Source organism: Cnephaeus nilssonii (assembly GCF_951640355.1).
Source record: "Cnephaeus nilssonii genome assembly, chromosome: 5".
In the NCBI taxonomy this organism is placed as follows: Eukaryota; Metazoa; Chordata; class Mammalia; order Chiroptera; family Vespertilionidae; genus Cnephaeus; species Cnephaeus nilssonii.
In genome coordinates this window covers 13201802-13220558 of record NC_137076.1, presented here as the reverse complement: position 1 = coordinate 13220558, position 18757 = coordinate 13201802, and the positions used below count along the sequence as shown (strand labels likewise).

General features: G+C 36.6%; 1 protein-coding gene across 1 annotated transcript in view; it reads left to right on the top strand.

Annotated features, from left to right (window-relative positions):
• The window catches only part of ADAM7 (ADAM metallopeptidase domain 7), a gene marked incomplete at both ends in the record, with an annotated part of 75580 nt that extends 57128 nt beyond the window's left edge, over positions 1 to 18452 (top strand). Inside the window, 9 exon segments of the mRNA XM_079772705.1 lie at positions 965 to 1160; positions 1563 to 1665; positions 2907 to 3093; positions 9404 to 9484; positions 10706 to 10784; positions 11313 to 11418; positions 11788 to 11887; positions 16027 to 16110; positions 18336 to 18452. Coding sequence (XP_079628831.1) covers positions 965 to 1160; positions 1563 to 1665; positions 2907 to 3093; positions 9404 to 9484; positions 10706 to 10784; positions 11313 to 11418; positions 11788 to 11887; positions 16027 to 16110; positions 18336 to 18452 — 1053 coding nt within the window.
• Positions 18453 to 18757: the final 305 nt, after the last annotated feature.

Below are 18757 nucleotides of genomic sequence, written 5' to 3'. Positions count from 1 at the left end.
GACTGGGGCTCAGCTTGCTTGTACACAACAGCACCTCTCCTGAGGTGCTCTGACTTCTAAGCACTGGGCAGTGTTTTGGTCTGGGGAGTGGAGAAGAGGGTATGCAGTGCTTGGTGTTTCAGAAATGGAGTTACATGGCTAACATTACTCTTGCTTCTTTGTAAACATTACCAAACTATTCAACCTCAGGTTGGGGTGGGGGTGTAGATTGGCATCCCAACAAGAATGAACAAAGAGGGGAAGGATTATGCTGGAATTGGAGATGTGTTTCTAGGCAAGATGACCAGAAATCCAAATGACTCTGTGCAAGCATTTTATTGACACTTCTTTTACCCACTAGATTGTGAAATCACAAGGGAAAGGGAAGCATGTCTCACTTGAAATAGTTTCAGAACTCAGCACAATTAAATGCAGATTGAATGGCTGAATGAGAGAATACGTTCACACAGTGCCCTCCAATGAGAGTCAGGGGAGGGTTCTACTTCATGGGAGAAATCTGATTTCTTGGGAATGGAGATTCCTCCTCATAGGCAGGGGCTTCCAGTTTGTGTGTGTGTGTGTGTGTGTGTGTGTGTGTGTGTGTGTGTGATGGTAGTGGTTGGGGGAGGGGAGAAGTGCAGGAGCAAGGATTGTAGAAGACAAGATGAACAAAACATTTATTCAATTCTCAAATTATGTCCAGATGAACAGAACATTAATTCATTTCTCAATTTATGCCCATCCCAACTCTTCCCAATGCTGTTCTAATACCAAATTTCAAAAACACCATCTTGGCATTGCTTAAATTAATCAAAACCAAAGCATTCACGAATGATGATAACTCTCAGTGGAGTGGAAAAGGAAGGTATGATTCAGTCCTAAAAACTTTTTGAGGTAAATTAAACAGGTCAATCTTCCTCCTACTTACTGAACCTTACCTATCTAAATGTGTCCAAGATTTAGTCAGTTTGTTTTTCTTCAACAGATGAAAAAAGCAGGGTCCTTATGCAGACCAGCAAAAGATGAATGTGATTTTCCTGAAGCGTGTACGGGCCACTCTTCTGGGTGTCCCAAGGACCAATTTCAAGCAAATGGAACTCCTTGCAAGAATGCAAAAGGCTACTGCTTCATGGGGAGATGTCCCACCCGGGACGACCAGTGCTCCGAATTGTTTGATCATGGTGAGAGACAATTACAGTGGGTGACTGATAATGTTAATAGCCACTATTCTTCTGCTATTGTTCTATACAGGGGGAAAGATGGAAAATAATGCCATGTGTGGGATTTTTTAAAGATATTACCTAGCACCTCTTCATATATTACCTTTAATATTAACTGTCATTACCTCTAATATTAATTGACTATATCAGTATGTGGGTTAAGGTATGTTTATTACTTTTTTTTATATCCATACTAAATATCATCCTGAGGGAATAATTTTTAAATTATTTATTTATTCCATTCTGCTTCACCATTACATAACATTGAAATTTCAATTACAGCAGAAAAAAATAAAGTATTTTATAATTAACAATATTCATGCTTTCATTGTTTTACTTTTATTATATCATTTTGCATCCCAGAAGCAAAAGGAAGTCCTGATATCTGCTACATCATGAATAAAAAGGGAGATAAATTCGGATACTGCAAAAGCCAGAAAAGCAAATTAATTCCCTGTGAAGACAAGTAAGTGCCTTGTGAAGAATTGGTGCCCTCCAAGAGTGTTTTGGCAGATCAGAGCGGCTCTTGTTCTGACAGCTGTTAACTTCTTTTTGCTGAGGTGACTGGGACGAGGGAAGTGGAAAGGGGGAGAGCATGCATCCCTGACAGTGTCAGCTGGCATTTATGTGCTGTATTTATTTGCTGAAGGTCACAGACTGTAAGGAGGGAAGATAGGAAAGATGTTATATTCTTCAGAGGGAAAGGGAGGAATAAACACTACAAAAAAAGAGAGAGAGAGAGAGAGAGAGAGAGAGAGAGAGAGAGAGAGAGAGAGAGAGAGAGAGAGAAAGGAGCAAATAGGAGGAAGAAGAAAGTAAGTAGAAAAGGTAAAAAGAGGAAGAGGGAAGGAAAGAGTGAAGCCATAACAAGAAAGGTAGAAGCTGAAGTTGGAAGAGAAATGGAAGAATTGGAAGTTAGATCTGATTTTTAAGAGCATGAGCTGAGTCCGTGTTTGTTGCTGATACTTGGCAGGGCTTTGCATGCCATGGAACAGGATTTGGCCTGCAAACAACAGCAGGTGAAAATGGGCAGTCATTGAACTTCCCTTACTTCCAATTACTTCCTAATCCTCAAAACGGAGATTATAATAATCACACCTCACAGGTTTACGGCAGGAATCAACTAATGTGCTCTATGCAAGGGAGAATAAGAAAGAAATCTTAGCACCCTGATTCAAGTTATGCTAATTCAAATTACTAATAAAGATATTCTTCTGGCCCTAAGCGGTTTGGCTCAGTGGATAGAGCATCAGCCTGCGGACAGAAGGGTCCCATGTTCGATTCCGGTCAAGGACATGTACCTCGGTTGTGGGCAAATACCCAGTAGGGGGTGTGCAGGAGGCAGCTGATCGATGTTTCTCTCTCATCGATGTTTCTAACTCTCTATCCCTCTCCCTTCCTCTCTGTAAAAAAAAATCAATAAAATGTATTTTTAAAAAATACTCTTCTGTAAGCTTAAGCTAATATAGATTTGTGAGAGCCACATAGATATCAGAAAGGAATATGATCAATTTATAGCTTTGCCTATTCATCTCAGTTCCCTGGGTCAGGTCTGGACTGCACCACAGTGTACCCTGCTCCTGGCTCTTCCACAGCCGGCTGGCAAGCCCAGGCCTAGAAAGCAGTGGCCAGGCCACTTCAGGGCAAGCCTAGTCTCCGAAGTTCTATTCTGGTCCCAAGACTGAGAATACTGTCCCTTTCCTCCAGAGATATCAAATGCGGAAAGATATACTGCACCGGAGGGCAGCACTCAACTTTCCTCGGAGAAGAAAAGATCTATCATATGAAGGCTCCAAAGCAGAATGTCACCGCTGACTGCAAAACCTTTTATTTATACCACAGTCCTAGAGATTTGGGCCTGGTTGCTCCTGGAACAAAATGTGGAGATGGAATGGTAAGATGAAAACTCTTTGTTTGGTTAAACCTTCTTGGCTGAGTTACTATAAAACAGCTTTGGATTCTAGAATTGGGTCCAGAGAGCCTATATAAGAGAAAGCAGAAAAAATAAATTGGTAATTTTTGTATTGAGCAGAGTAGCAATGACATTTTCACAAATATTCATTTTATTTCAGCTTTATTATACAAAATAATATGTAAATATTATAGATGTTCTTAATTCGTATCTTACAGAAGACATTGAATAAAATCATAGACATAATTTTTAAATTAATTTGGCTATGAAGCAGCCATACATTTTTCATTTAGTTTATTCATTGGGCCATATTTACTGGGCACATACTCTGGTGCCAGTGGCTGTGCTGGACACAGATGAGGCAAAGATGAGCGTACTTGAGAATTTCATAGGTTAAATGAAATATATTATTACGACCCAACACAAGGGCTTTCAAAGTGGTGTGACCAATGGACATTTGAGGCCAAAGGACCCACTTCACTTATAGAACATGGAATGACATCTTACAATGAGTGACATTTCAGCTTTGGCTTGATAAACAACATTTTTCAACACACAGAAAATGAGCAAAGACTTTTTATGAATAGATGCCTACATAATGTTTATGGCATGGTCAGATAACTGGTCATTTCATTATGGCTGCAGCTTTGGATGAACTGGAATAAAATTAAATTGAACAGGTAGAATGAGGCCAGATTAGAAAGGGCTTATTACTGCAAGATAAAACTTAAGAATGCATACTAACAACAACAGCCAACTCACCCAGGTTTATAAACACAAGCATATATGGTAAGCATATAAGAATTTAATTTTTTAAAATCAGCTCTTTTGAAATTGAGTGCTTTCTGTGGTATAGCTTCCCTTCTCTATGCAAAAATCCACAAATATTAGAGTATCCTTCGTGTAATGTAATAGAGAGCTGAATTAGAAAACAATTCAGAATATAAGGATTAGAGTTAAAAAAAAAACTTAATAAAGACCAATATATCAAGCCCAAATATTTAACTATACAGTTTCCAATCAAAATGACTAAATAAATATCAAAATGATTAGGTATCTATATTTGTGAAAATTGAGTTGTGTGTACTAACCAAAAGCTAGAAAGTTCAGGGATTTTCAACAAGATAAAGTGTGAAGCATCAGGTTGAAAAAATTAGCAAGCAATGTTTTATTCACTTCAGGTCAGGAAAATCAGACAGACGTACAAAGCAGAAGTATGACATCCCCTTCCCAGAACCCCATTAAGAGCGACAGGAATTGAACAGAGGGGTTGATAGGGGAGCAGTTGTTAAGCAACCTGTTTTGATCTCATAAGTACATTGTGATCATGTACTTATTCTTATAAGAGAGGCTTTAGTCCAGAAGGCATAGTCACAGTGGTGCCAGTTCCTGAACCAATTCCTAATGAGAGAATCCTTGTGTGGCAAATGCCAGTCTACAGAGGTATCACAAAGACACTGGGAACAGGATTTTTCATTTTATTTTTATAATAAGATACTATTTTTAGACATTTAGAATTTAAAATGCATAAAAAAATTTTAGTTTCTCTTAGTAGTTATTTTTTCTGGGTACATTTCTTTTTACATTGTTACCATAATTAAAAAATATTTCCCTACCTTATTTTAAAATTTATCTTTATTGTTGAAAGTATTATAGATGTCCCCTTTTTTTCCCCATTGACCCCCTCCAGCCCACACCCACCCCTTCCAGGCCTTTTAATTAGATGTAGGATAAGAGAGCAAAAGTATCCCAAGGCCCCTAAGTGCCCTTTTTTCTTAGTTATACTACAGAACTTAGGACATAGATAATATAATAAAACCCTAATATGCAAATTGACCAAACAGTGGAATGACTGGTGGAACAACTGGTCACTATGACATGCACTGACCATCAGGGGGCAGACGCTCAATGCAGGAGCTCCTGTGTTGAGTGTCTGCCCCACCTCCCACCCCGAGGGAGGTAACTGGCAGCGGTCATTAGGAGGCGGGGCTGGCCGGCGAGTGCTCCCACTGGTTGCCTCCCAAAAACCGGCAGTCAGACATCCCCTGAGGGCACAGGCCAGGCTGAGGGATTTCCCACCCCTGGGGAAGCATTTCATGCACCAGGCCTCTAGTAGATAATCAAAAAAGGAAAGGAAAGAGAAGTGAAGAGAAGGATAGAGTGGAGAGAGAAGCGAGGAGAGAGGGAAGCAAAGGAGATTAGTCTGTATTCTGACACAAAGGAATTGCTGTAAAACTCTCTGTAGTTCTTTCTTTATTAAACATACAAAAATGGACAAATTAAAATAAGTATCTCACTATTTCTCGCTAGTTGAGACTTAACTCCATGGCTTTTAAGGCAATGTTCCCAGTGTTCAATCATGTATAGTCATGTATTATGCAACGTTTTAGTCAACAATGGACTGCATATACAATGGTGGCCCCATGAGATTATAATGGAGCTGGATTTTCTGTAAGAAATGGAAGGACAGATGGTTCACAAGACTTTTTTTTCTCTGATGGGAGAAATATCTGCAGGGTGTGGCAATAGATTGCCTCTCACTGACAGCACATCAATTTTGAGGGCAGAGATCACATCCCAGCCTGTCACCACCTACTTGCTTTGGCACAGAGGAACTTGTTCCCCCAGCACTGCACACTTAGAGGGCACTACAGCCCTCCATGCAGCTTGATTGTCTTCAGAGAACACTGCTGTAAATTCTCTGTGGAGGATCTAAGATCCTGTACAAGGACACAGGTCCATAGGTGATAACTTATAGTAATAAGTATTTTTTTTATTTAAATGTGATTTTTTTTCCATTTTTAAATTTTTATTTTATTTTCTATTAGTTTCAGGTGTACAGCATATTGGTTAGACAATCATATATACTTTGCAAAGTGTGCCCCCAATATTGCCAGTACTCAACTGGCACTATACATAGTTATTACAATATTACTGACTACTAGAGGCCTGGTGCACAAATTTGTGCACAGGTGGGGTCCATAGGCCTGGCCGGCATTGAGGGATGATTGGGGCCATCTCACCCTGTCTGGTTCAGGGTGCAGGTGAACCAGATTTGGGGCTGTCAGGACCCCAGCAGCAAGGTCTGGGTCAGTGCACATCATAGCTACCAGCTGGTCATTCAGTCGTTCCGGTCGTTCGGTCATAACAGTTGCTTAGGCTTATATATATATATATAGATATTCCCTATCCTGTACTGTACAGCCTCATGACAGAGTACTGTAACTACCAATCTGCACTTCTCAATCCCTTCCCCTTTTAACAACTATTAAGTGCCATTGCCACTTTAGTAAAAAACTTTCTGTGGTAGCCTGTCTGTACTGTGGAAATATTTTCAGGTTGTAATGACAGAAAGCATAGATAAGTTTTATTTATGCATTAATTTAATGACAAACAGGGACCTTTGTGACAGGTAGGGTCAATAGAACAACAAAAAAAAAATTCCAAAGTCAAAATATTAGGTCCTCAGTTCCACACCCTTTCTATGTTAAACACCCTCTTTTCTTATGAATACTACAAAGTTCAAAAATCTGACCACTGCTCTAACATCCAATAGAGAAAACTGTATTGCCATGCCTATCCCCTACATTCCTTTGTCTCTCCATCTCAGTTTCTTATTCCTACTTATCCTTATCCTCAGGTCACCTTTCACTCCCTCCTGCCAGTCACTATTATGGTGATCTATGGCTTTCCCAGTCAGTTTCCCCTCAATATTTCCCACCAATCCAGCCCACATCCCTGTTCATGAAGCAGCACCGACCGTTTCAATGTTCTCTTTCTAACACTGTTGGAAGGAAGCAGAAGGGATTGTGAGACTGTGTTTCTAAGGTCTACAGTAGTGTACGGTAATGTGCTAGGCCTTCACCTTCACTCACCACTCACTCACTGGCCAGAACAACTTCCAGTCCTGCAAGCTCCATTCATGGTAAGTGCCTTCTTCCGGTGTATCATATTTTATCTTTTATATAATACTTCTGCACCTTTTCTGTGTTTAGATACACAAATAGTTGCTATTGTGTCATAATTGTCTACAGTATTCTGTACAGGCTTGCAGCCTAAAAGCAACAGGCTATATCATGCAGCCTAGCTGTATAGTAGACTATACCACCTAGGTTTGCATAAATGCACTCTATGATATGTGCACAATGACACATTTGTCAGTACATATCTCTGTCATGAAGTGACATATGACTGTATATTGAAAATCTGTTCCATAAGAATAAGCAAAGAAGACAAACAACAACAGACATAAAATAATTGAATAGTGGAGACCAGTCTGAAGAATCAGAGATGACAGTCCCCTAAGAAACATATATACATTAAAAAAAGAGGATAGTCCTTTTGAAAAAAAGTTAAATTTATACTTAATACAATTTAAAAGAATATTAAATACTAAAATGTTATAATTTGCAATTAAGAAGCACAGCCTTCAAAGTACAAAATAAATCATGGCTGCTAGTTTATTTGTAATTTGGACAGCAAGCCATCAAATATGTACCACATAAAAATAGTAAATTAGAAGCTTAACTTCTTAACACAGAAAAGTAAGATAAAGAAAAATTTTAAAATAGCTCTAGTTGATTTGGTTCAGTGGTTAGAGCATCGGCCCACAGACCAAATGGTTGCAGGTTCAATTTTGGTCAAGGGCACGTACCTAGGTTGCAGGCTCAATTCCCAGCCCTAGTCCAGTGCATGCAGGAGGCAACCAATTTATGTGTCTCTCACATCCATGTTTCTCTCTCTGTGTCTCTGCCCCTCCCTTCCACTCTCTCTGAAAAAAAAAAAAATCAATGGGGAAAAAATACTCCATTGTGGATTAACAAAAAAATAAAAAGAAATGAAAACAGGAAAAATAGTTCTAAGAAATCTAATCCAGATCTAATAGAGATATCTAGGAATTCTTAGATTAATAAAACACAATAGAAGTAAAATGTAATTAAAAAAAATAATAACAATAAATGTCCTTGAGCTGAGGAATGCATTAAATGAAAACTCAGTACCAGGAAGAATTCATAGAATTCTTACAAAAGAGAAGGACATTTATACTTACCTTCACACAATGAAGTCAACAAAAATGAAAACAAACTATCTGAAAAAGAAATTAAGAAAACTCTCCCACTTACAATATCATCAAAAACAATAAAATACTTAAAAATATTTTTAACCAAGGAGTTGAAATCTATACACTGAAAAAATGTGACTTTGATGAAAGAAATTGAAGACACAAATAAATTGAAAGATATTCTGTGTCCATAAATTGGAAGAATTAATGCTGTTATAATACCCATACTACCCAAAATAATCTGCAGGTTCCATGCAATTCCTACCAAAACCCCAATGGTATTCTCTACAGAAATAGGAAAACAATTCTAAAATTTGTATGAACCACAAAGATTCCAAATAAGCAAAGTGATTTTGAGTAAAGAACAAAGCTAGAAGCATCTTATTCCAAACTATGTAGTAATTTACACAACATGGTGGTGGCATAAAATGGACATCTAGACCAATGGAACAGAATAGAGCTGAGAAACAAATCTATGCAATCTATGCATATATAGTCAACTAACCTTTGACAAAGGCACCAAGAATTTACAATGGGGAAAGTACAGTCTCTTTAATAAATGATGTTATGAATACCGGATATCCACATGCAAAAGGATGAAATTGGACACTTATCTTAGGCTATGAACAAAGATTAACTCAAAATGAATTAAACACATAAATGTCAGGGATGAAACACCAAAACACCTAGAGGAAAACACGTAGAGGACATGGTCTCGGCAATGAATTTCTGATATGACCCCCAAAACACATGCAGATTAATGTTTGAAGAATTAATGACACAGACATTTTAATAATTAAGAAGTTTGTGTAAAACAATATTTGAATGCACAGTACATTATTTTCAAACTAAAGGCCCAGTACACGAAATTCATGCACAGGTATGGTCCCTAGGCCTGGCCAGTGATCAGAGCCAATCAGATTCTCCACCTCCCCACCTCCTCCTTCCCTCACTCCCTCGGGGCCCTGCCATCACTGCTGGTTGCCTACCGTGTTCTGCACCGCCCCCTGTTGGTCAGCGCATGTCATAGCGCGCGATCAAACTCCTGGTCTCCCGGTCAAACTCCCAAGGGGACACTTTGCATATTATCTTTTTATATATATAGATGGCCATCAAGGAGGATTTCTTATTCCACAGAAGATTCTACCTGCGATTATTTATAATAGAAAAAAAATTATGCAAATTCTAAGAACAAGTAATTCCAATGTATCTTGGTTATTTTATTTCTAGGTGTGCATCAATGGTGAATGTGTGAATTTTGAGAAGTTCTACAATTCAACTAATTGCTCCTTTCAGTGCAATGAAAATGCTGTAAGATTTGACTCTTTTTTAAATTAATGTCTTACCAGACATTTATTTACATAGGACTTATTCCTAGGCGTGTGTGTGTGTGTGTGTGTGTATACTCATGTACATGTTTGTATAGTGATTTTGAAATCAAGTGTACATTTGGGAACTGTTTTTCACATAAATAAAATTGATCCAAAGAGCCAAACTAGATTTTATATATATATATATATATATATATATATATATATATATATATATATATATCCAATATTGCAAGTATATGTTTTATTATTAGACTGGTAATCTAGAAACCCAGTACTTAAGCACATAAAATGTCCTTGAGCTGAGGAATGCATAAAATGAAAACTCAGTAAAAGGCAGAATTTATAGCAAGAGATGGACACCTAAAGTTTAAGGTTGGATCCATCATAATATCACTTATAGTTAAATTACATCATGTCAACATTTGCCTAAAGCTTTTGAAAAAAACAACAAATCATTATACATTATTTTACTCTATACTATTCAATAATAGCAGTGCCTAGCAGTCATGTTTGTGGGTAACATCTTTCCTAAGCCCAATTAATCAGTAACATTTATATAGAGAGTTGTATATCTATCAGGTACTCTTTCAAATAATTTATATATATATATATATTAAATTTTAAAATTTCATAACAACTGAAAAGGTGAGTCCTATTCCTATGCCTACTTTTACAAATGGAGGACAAGTTAAACTTGGTTTATGTGAAAGGAAAAGTTGATATTTAAACACAGAAAGAGTGTATGTTCTTAAGTATTGCACAATACTCTTTGATGAACTAAGCATAGTTTCCTCACTTTTATTCCACATTAATATTACCTCGTTATTATTAAGCCTAGTTAGAGTCTGTTCCTTGGCTGTGATATATTCAATTTTAGCAGAGACTGTTCCTTTAACACAATTGATGCCTTCTGGAAAGATAACTCAAGCCATATTGTTTATCTGGTTTTAATTTTTTGGAATCATTCTCTTGCTCAAACATCTTCAAGAGTGGTTGATTCTTGTATTTTTATTATTATTTTTTGCTTATTTCTTTCAAAAATTGATTTTAGTATACAGTTTAATTAATCAATAAAAAGTGTGTGTGTGTGTGTGTGTGTGTGCATGTGATGTAGAACTAGCTAGCATTAAATTAAGTGAAGTGCAAAACACAGCTTATGTCAGTCATTTGATAACATTATGATTGACTGCTCTTCCAGGTGGATGGCAGTGAAGTCCAGTGCCAATGTGAGGAAGAAGAGATAATCGTGGAATGGGAAGAATCCTTAAATGTTACCAGTGAGCATCCTAGAATATACTATCCTGCATATATCAAAAGCTTAGCCAGTGAAAAAGCTTTTTTCTTATTTTCTGAGTCTACTACATATATGTTGTGTTTCTGCATGTATTTGTATGGTCATTTTCCCCCACATGTTTAAATACTCACATTTGAATTTGCTCCCATTGTTTTTTTAGAATTAATGTATCTTCTCCTAAATTTGCATTTGGTCTTCTAAGAGCCCATAACCCAAAAAGGCTTTTTCTATAGTCTGTTAATAACTGAAAATCAAAACTTTTCTGTTGATTATGGTTCCCTTAAACATAAGGAGTGTTCATTGCTAACATAGATGGTAATTTGTATAATATTATAGCCTTTTCCTTTAAAATTTAAAAATTGTGGGGAGGGGGAATCGAAGTATTTTAAGGAATAGAGAACTGGTCTCTAACAGCTCAGTTAAATGTTAATATTCTACTGTCCTAAAGTTTAAATCCTGGTTGAAGCTCATGGTGGTTCTTTTGTTTCTTTTTTGTTTTTTACCATTCCAGATATCTCCATCCTGGTTGTAGTCCTTGTCCTGGGTATCATCGGTATTGGGGGCATCGCATTTTTAATTCGCTACCTAAACTGTATTAAATTGAAGCAAGTTCAGAGGTATGTCTGTCTTTTTCTGTGTTGAAGAAGGCCATTACTGAGAATATACTGGCTTTGTGTCCATAGAGGGTACTTGATGGAGGCAAAATATAACCTCTTATTAAAGACCAAGTAAGAGTAGCCGTATATCAAGTTCTAATCCCAATGTTTATCCCAATCATTCCCAAACTTGATGGCACATTGAAATTACGGGGTTGTTGTTTTGTTTTTAATTTTTTTTTTTCAATCCTAATTTTGGTTTCTCCCTCTTATTTAATTGTTATAGGGTGTAACCGGAGTATCCATCGTTTAAAAATCTCCTTGTTGATTTAATATTAACCACAGGTGTATCCCCTATCTTGTATCAATGTTCCACTTCCTTTTTGACAGCCCACCTCGAGAGAGACTGGGAGTGGAGAATAAGGGATATTTTGGTGATGAGCTGCAAACCAGAACTGAGCCAATCTTACCTGATATTCATCCCCTACACGTAAGAAAATTTCATTTGCAATAGTTGATTAACTTAAAAAGTTAAGTAATGTGTGTTTGAAGTGGAAGTAGCCCTAAATCTAAATGAAGTGGAAGATGCAGAACAATTTAACACAATTTCATACCAAGCCTTCAGTCTACATATGGGAAGGGAGAGAATGGCAAGACCCAAGCAAACCAAGACACTATTTCAGAGAAAACTATATTGGTTAAATAAAAGATTGATTTGTGCACTATTGGTAAAATACAAACATAAACCATATCAAGGGGAAAATGTCTTAGTACATTTAAAAGAACTAAAGTCATACAAAATATGTTCTCAAAGTAAAATCACATTAAAAATCAGTAACAGAAAGATAATGGGAAAATCCCCAATTAAAAATTAGATAACAAGTTCCAAAGAATCCATGGGTCAAAGAAAAAAATTGAAAGGAAAATTAGAAAGTATTTTAAATTACAAGGAAACGAAGCACAACATATCAAAATTTATGGGAAACAGTGAAATTAGTAATTAAAGGAAACTTGCAGCATTACTTGCTTATGTTTAGAAAAGAAGAAAGGTATCAGGTTAACAACCTCAGCTTTTCACTTTAAGAAACAAGAGGAAGTAAAACAAATGAAACTCAAAGTAAGCAGAGAACAGGAAAAAATAAAATGTTAGATTAGTCACCGATGAAATAGATAACAGAGAAAAATCAATTAACACAAAGCTGTTTTGTAGAGCAGATTAATAAATATTATAAACCTTCAACCAGACTAATCAGAATAAAAATAAGAGACTTCCAGAAATCAGAAAGGTGACATCACAGATTATACACTTATTAAATTGACAATTAAAGAATATTATGAAAAAACATAATTTCAATATGATCATGTCATGAGATAGCAAACTTTTTGAAAGTTACAAATCCCCAAGCTTACTCATGAATAAATAACTTGAATAGTCCTGTATTCATGTAATAAAGAAATTGAGTTTGTAGTAAAAATCTCTCCACAAAGAACACTCTATGCCCATATAGCTTTACTAGTGAATTCTACTGAACATTTAATGATGACATAATACCAATTACATATAAATTCTTCCAGAAAATGAGAGAAAATAGTTACTTTCCAACTCATTTCATGAGCTCCGTATTTTTCTGTTACCTAGACAAAGTCATTACAACTGAAAAAACTACTTGCCAATACTTTTAATAAATACAGGTGCATAAATTATTATTAGTTTTTAAACAATTAAATCTCACAATATATAAAAAAGGATATGCATTGTGACCAGTTGGAATTAATCCCAGGAATACTAGGCAAATTTAACATTTAAGAAATCACTAAAGCTAATTCACTGTATTATCAGACTAAGATAATAAAATCATATGATTATTTCAAGAAAATGAAGCAAGAAAAACATTTTCAAAAAACCTAATATCTATTCCTGATAAAATTTAGTAAACTAGAAATATAAGGGAACTTAATGAACCTGATAAAAGATATCTACAAAAACAACAACAACAACAACCTATAGCTAACATCATATTTATGGGTGAAAGATGAATGCACATAAATACATGCATCTTTTTCTTACAAAAATTAAAATAAAAAAATGACAGGACTAAGTTATAGGGTTGAGAAATAAATATTTGGGGCTAAAATATACTGACACGCAAGGAAGATGTCATTATTTTAAGCCAGGAAAGTGACTAATTTGGGGAGGGGAAGTGGATGGGCATAATGATAGGAAACTTGAAATGGCAGTTTTATTTCTCAACAAATGCAGTGATTACAAGGATATTCACCACCAATGGTTCATTAAGCCCTGAATCTACTTGTGAGTTTTTTATCTGTATTGTATTTTCCCATGAACTGATTAAAATTAAATAAAGGACAACAATACCAAATACTAGTGGATATGGACAATGAAAACTCTCAAACGTAACTAATGAAAATGTAAATGGTATACACAATGGGGAAAATCGGTACTATGTATTAAAGCTGATCATACACATGGCCTGTGACCCAGCAATTCCTGCCATAGGCATAAACCCAACAGAAATGTGTCCGGTGGAATTGGAAGCCACTTACAATAATGTTCTCACAGTAAACAAATGGCTACGTATTCATACAATGAAAACTAAAGACAAAGAATAATAGATGACATACTGATATCTACAACAACGTGGATAAATCTCACATACTCTTCAGCAAGACACCAAATCCACAAGCAAACTGCATGATTCAATTTATACCAAGGTCAAGAATTGGCAACACTAACCTATGGTATTAGAAGTCAGGGTATTAGTTACAACAGAGAAGGGAGGGTCTTCAGTGCAGGAGGTAAAGTTTTGCTTTTGGATCTGGGTAGGGGTTGTATTCTTTAATTGTCGATTTAATAAGTGTATAATCTTTGATGTCACCTTTCTGATTTCTGGAAGTCTCTTATTTTTATTCTGATCAGTCTGGTTGAAGGTTTATAATATTTATTAATCTTCTCTACAAAACAGCTTTGTGTTAATTGATTTTTCTCTGTTATCTATTTCATTGGTGACTAATCTAACATTTTATTTTTTCCCGTTCTCTGCTTACTTTGAGTTTTGGATCTGGGTAGGGGTTTATTAAAATAATTTTAGAAATATATATTTAGCAATATATAACTTACATATGTGCAATATATAGTCTTAGTAACACATGAAGACCTAAAAAATGAACTGCTAATCCTGCAGAAGTCCCTACAAGTAGTGGCTTGCTTAGTGCCTTTAACAACAGCTATGATTTTCTATGTAGTTAGCTCACTAAAGACACACACACACATTTTAAAAACACACAACTGTGAGTGCAGCTTAAGAAGCTATAAAGGCATTTCCTTAAAAAAGTAATTCATGAATAAAGCATTCTTGATAAGATTACCCGGATGAGACTGCCCAATGGGACTGTTTCAAGGAGGGATTATAAGCCTTAAATTTTGAGGCCAACTATCAACTGACCACAGCTGGTTGCAAATGCCAATCAAAACATAATGGTGCCAATATTTTAAAAAGGGAGTTTGGGGGTTCACAGTGGTCTGGTTACACAGCTCCAGAGGTTTTGAATGCTTTGTTTATTTCTGCATGTCCCATACGCCCTTGTGCTTTTTCTGCACAATAATGTAGGACCTGCTCCCACCCTACACCCAGGAACACCCGTATGACCTAGAGCAGAAATGCTTCTTCTGAACTTCACTGGAGTATTTAGGGACAGACAGATCATCTTTCTCTGATTATATGATGGTTTCTTATTTTTATCCATTTGTGCTTTTATTACCACCAGTGGTGACCCCAAGATGATAAAAACAAGTCTTAATTGTGCACTCAAATGGGTAGAAAATATTGTGTGATGATGTTTTGTGGTTATACTAAGATTTCGTGAGACAAAATCAGATAATGATGTCAATGTGTATGTTTACCTTGAGGTTTAACTAAGAAAGTGTATGCAAATGCTTGGTTTAGACTTGCTGTATTTGTCATAAAATCATATACATAAGAGTGATTTAGCTGGTGCTTGTTGGACACATTATTTATCCAGCAAGGCCGGTCCTCTCAGCAAAATTGGTTTGGGAAAAGTCATCGTTGTCCTTTCCCTGTTGCATCAATGGGGCTTGGCTAAGCTCTGCTCTGCACCAATGCCTCTCCTAGGTCCTGTTTCCACTGGAACACGTTTCTAGTTGCATTAACATCTGCGGGGGTTAACAGAAAGCACTTTACAGGGGTAACCTCAGTCAGGCATATGGGTATTACCCTAGTAAGTTCTGAAGGTCTGTAAAGACCTTCAAGGTCCAAAGGGATATAATGGTTATGGAATTGCAGGCACCCAGACAAATGAAGATATTAAGATTCAGAGGCTAACAGGCTTGCCTTGTGCTACTCATAACATAATACAGAAAAAAAGCTTCTACCCTTCTCATATGTGAGTTGGCTTTCTAGATAAAATCTGAGACTCATCCACCACAAGAGAACAACCTAGGTAGAAGGCTGTTTCCATGTATTTTAATATTTGTACATTTACTAGGACTGTATTCCAGGGATGGCTGGACATTTATTTCATGGGCTTGGAACTGAGTCATACTGGCTTGAATACCAATTGCAGGTTCAGAGTATTTCCCTTCACCAGTGAAGAACTACAGAGTCCCTGGAGAGGCTTCCAACCCATTTCTCCAGTCCTCTCCTTTCTGCCCCTTGCCTCCTTTCTGTTAGTTGGGTCAGTTTGTTCATTGCAGTAATAATTTTGATGTCATTTGACCATTTGTTGGTTTCTTGAAAAGATCCAATAATATAATATAACTCTCTTATTTGAGGCAGAAATAAGACACTTTCTAGTTCTCTGTAGGGCTGGGATTCAGGTGGGAAGAGCACAATGACTCATGCAAGTACGCAGTCAGAGATGGTCTTTATTTACAATATTGGAATTGTGTTCATCATGAAATCTTGGAAATTCATTTTATAGTATTATCACAATTACTGAGTATGTAGGTGTCTCTTTTAAACGTTGTTCCTGTAACAAGACAAATGCCTCGTTCACCTCACCCTAGTCCTGGCCCAGGTTCTCAGGGGTCAATATCCAATGATGGCTTCCAATGAAGCCTTGATCAGCCTGAGAACTTTCCACTGACTGAGGAGGTGTATTCCATGATCAGTCTTGACGAGAGAGAAACAAATTAGCCAAATAAGCACACTCATGCATTAGAGACTAAGTCACAAAAGAATATTACAGGCTTTCTAAGATCACCCAAAATGCTGGTGGCTGTTTCTACATCTATATCCTCAAGGTCACAGAGCAGGATGCTTCTTACTGAGAACGGGGTGCTGAAAGCACCAAGACTCTCAATTGTATGTTTCTTGTAAATTAGCAATTATCATTATGTCATCTTTATTCATAGCTAAAAGGATGCGATTAAGATAGTGTTCAGCCAGGCCGGTGTGGTGCAGTGGTTGAGCATCAACCCATGAACCATGAGGTCACAGTTCGATTCCTGGTCAGATTTCCAGCTCGTTCCCCAGTAGGGGGCATGCAGGAGGCAGACTATGGATAATTATCTCTCATCATTGATGTTTCTCTTTCTCCCTCTCCCTCTCCTTTCATCTCTCTGAAATCAATAAAAAAAAATTTAAAGAAAAGATAGTTTTCTGTCTGTACTTCCATGGCATCTGCCTATCACACAAGATGATCTAAGAAGATGCTGCACATGCAATCAGTACAGTCCTTTTCATAAGCTGGTTCTACTGGAATTTCAATAGATATACTTTTTGAATGAAAGATCTTGAGAAATGTTTGCAAATCTATTACCAAATATATTGTTGAAGAGATTCACAAGGTTTACAAGGAAAAATAGTTTCTGATAAAACTTCACTTAACCAGAATCGTCTCCCCCACCCTATCCCATAGGAATTTATAAACTATCTTAGATTTTTCATGAATCAAGAAGATGTGGTCTGCGTGTGTATGTGCACATGTGCATGTGTGTCTATGTATAATATCTGATGCAGTTCCTGACACAACAACATTTATTTATTATAGAAACCTGCAAGTAGAGAGCCAAGAGGACTTGAGGATTCCAATCCACATGCCAAAATGGTAGGCTCCCAAGACAGGTGGTACCTCCCCCAACCCCCGTTTACATTTTTCAAAGGCTAGCTTCCTTTTGTGTTCTTTACATGCTCATTGACTGACTAGGAACATCCTCTGCTCTTATCAAAAAGAATAGTCAACATTGTTTCCTCTGATATGCTAACATTTCTAAGATAATCTAGCAGGGCATGCTTTAATCCAAGAGTTTCAACCCTGGACCAAAAGAGGGAGCTAGAATTCAAGTGTCAGAGTTTTAGAATATAATGACAAAAACAAAACTTTCTTCTCAAACTTTTCTTGGCCAGTGTACACAAATTCATGGGCTCTCATGAAGTATTTTAAAGGACATAATAGTACTGGCAATCACAGAAAAGGTATCATTTCTCATGGTAAAGGTTTTTTTTTTTCTTTTCTTCGTGATTAGTTTATCAAAGTTTTCACTTACCAAATCAATAACTGACTATATCTGAGGCAGAATGTCCCTTTTGTGTATGTTACAAAATTTATCTCTGTGTTAGAAAATTTATCAAAATTGTGAAGGGAGATAAAATTATCAAAGGGAGACAAAATTAGGACTGTTTGGCTGCATTTCAGAGTTTTTGTTTTCTTTCCTTCTTTCATCCATTCATTGACTTTTGTTGAGTGTCTACAGTGTATTGGTTTAATACAAAGCTTCCCCCCACAAAGCATTCTTACAAGAAACCCTGCCCAATACATCTTTGTTGTTGGGATGGGAAAGAAGGGATGTTTCTAATTGCCCTACCTCTTCACAATGATGAACCTGTCTCATACTGGAGTGTGAAGCAAACTGGCTCCCTGTAATGAAAAACTAAATGGTTTTCTTTCTTTTGTGATAGGCTCATTCATTTTACAATAACTGCTTAATTAGCCCTGGCTCAGGAGAGCTGGGAAATGTCGATAAACGTAGTACAGCAATATCCAGAAAGATTATTGCCATTAGTAGATACGAATAAGTAACTGAAACAGTACATGCTTATAGATTTTACCAAAACAACTTATTTTTAACCATATGTTTCTATTTAGAGCTTGAAATTGGATATCCAAAATGGCTGCGCAAGTCTAGGTTGAGGCTGCTGGATGCACGATCTTCACAACCTTCCCTCAATATTCGCTACACAAATGTTGGTAGTTTTTCAAATGTTTTTTATCCAGACAGAAAACATTGAAGAGAAACAACTTCTTTCTGTAATTATTTGCCTGTAGAATTCATAAGCTGTAGTGTAGACATATGCTACAAAACTCATTTTAGTTTTTCAAA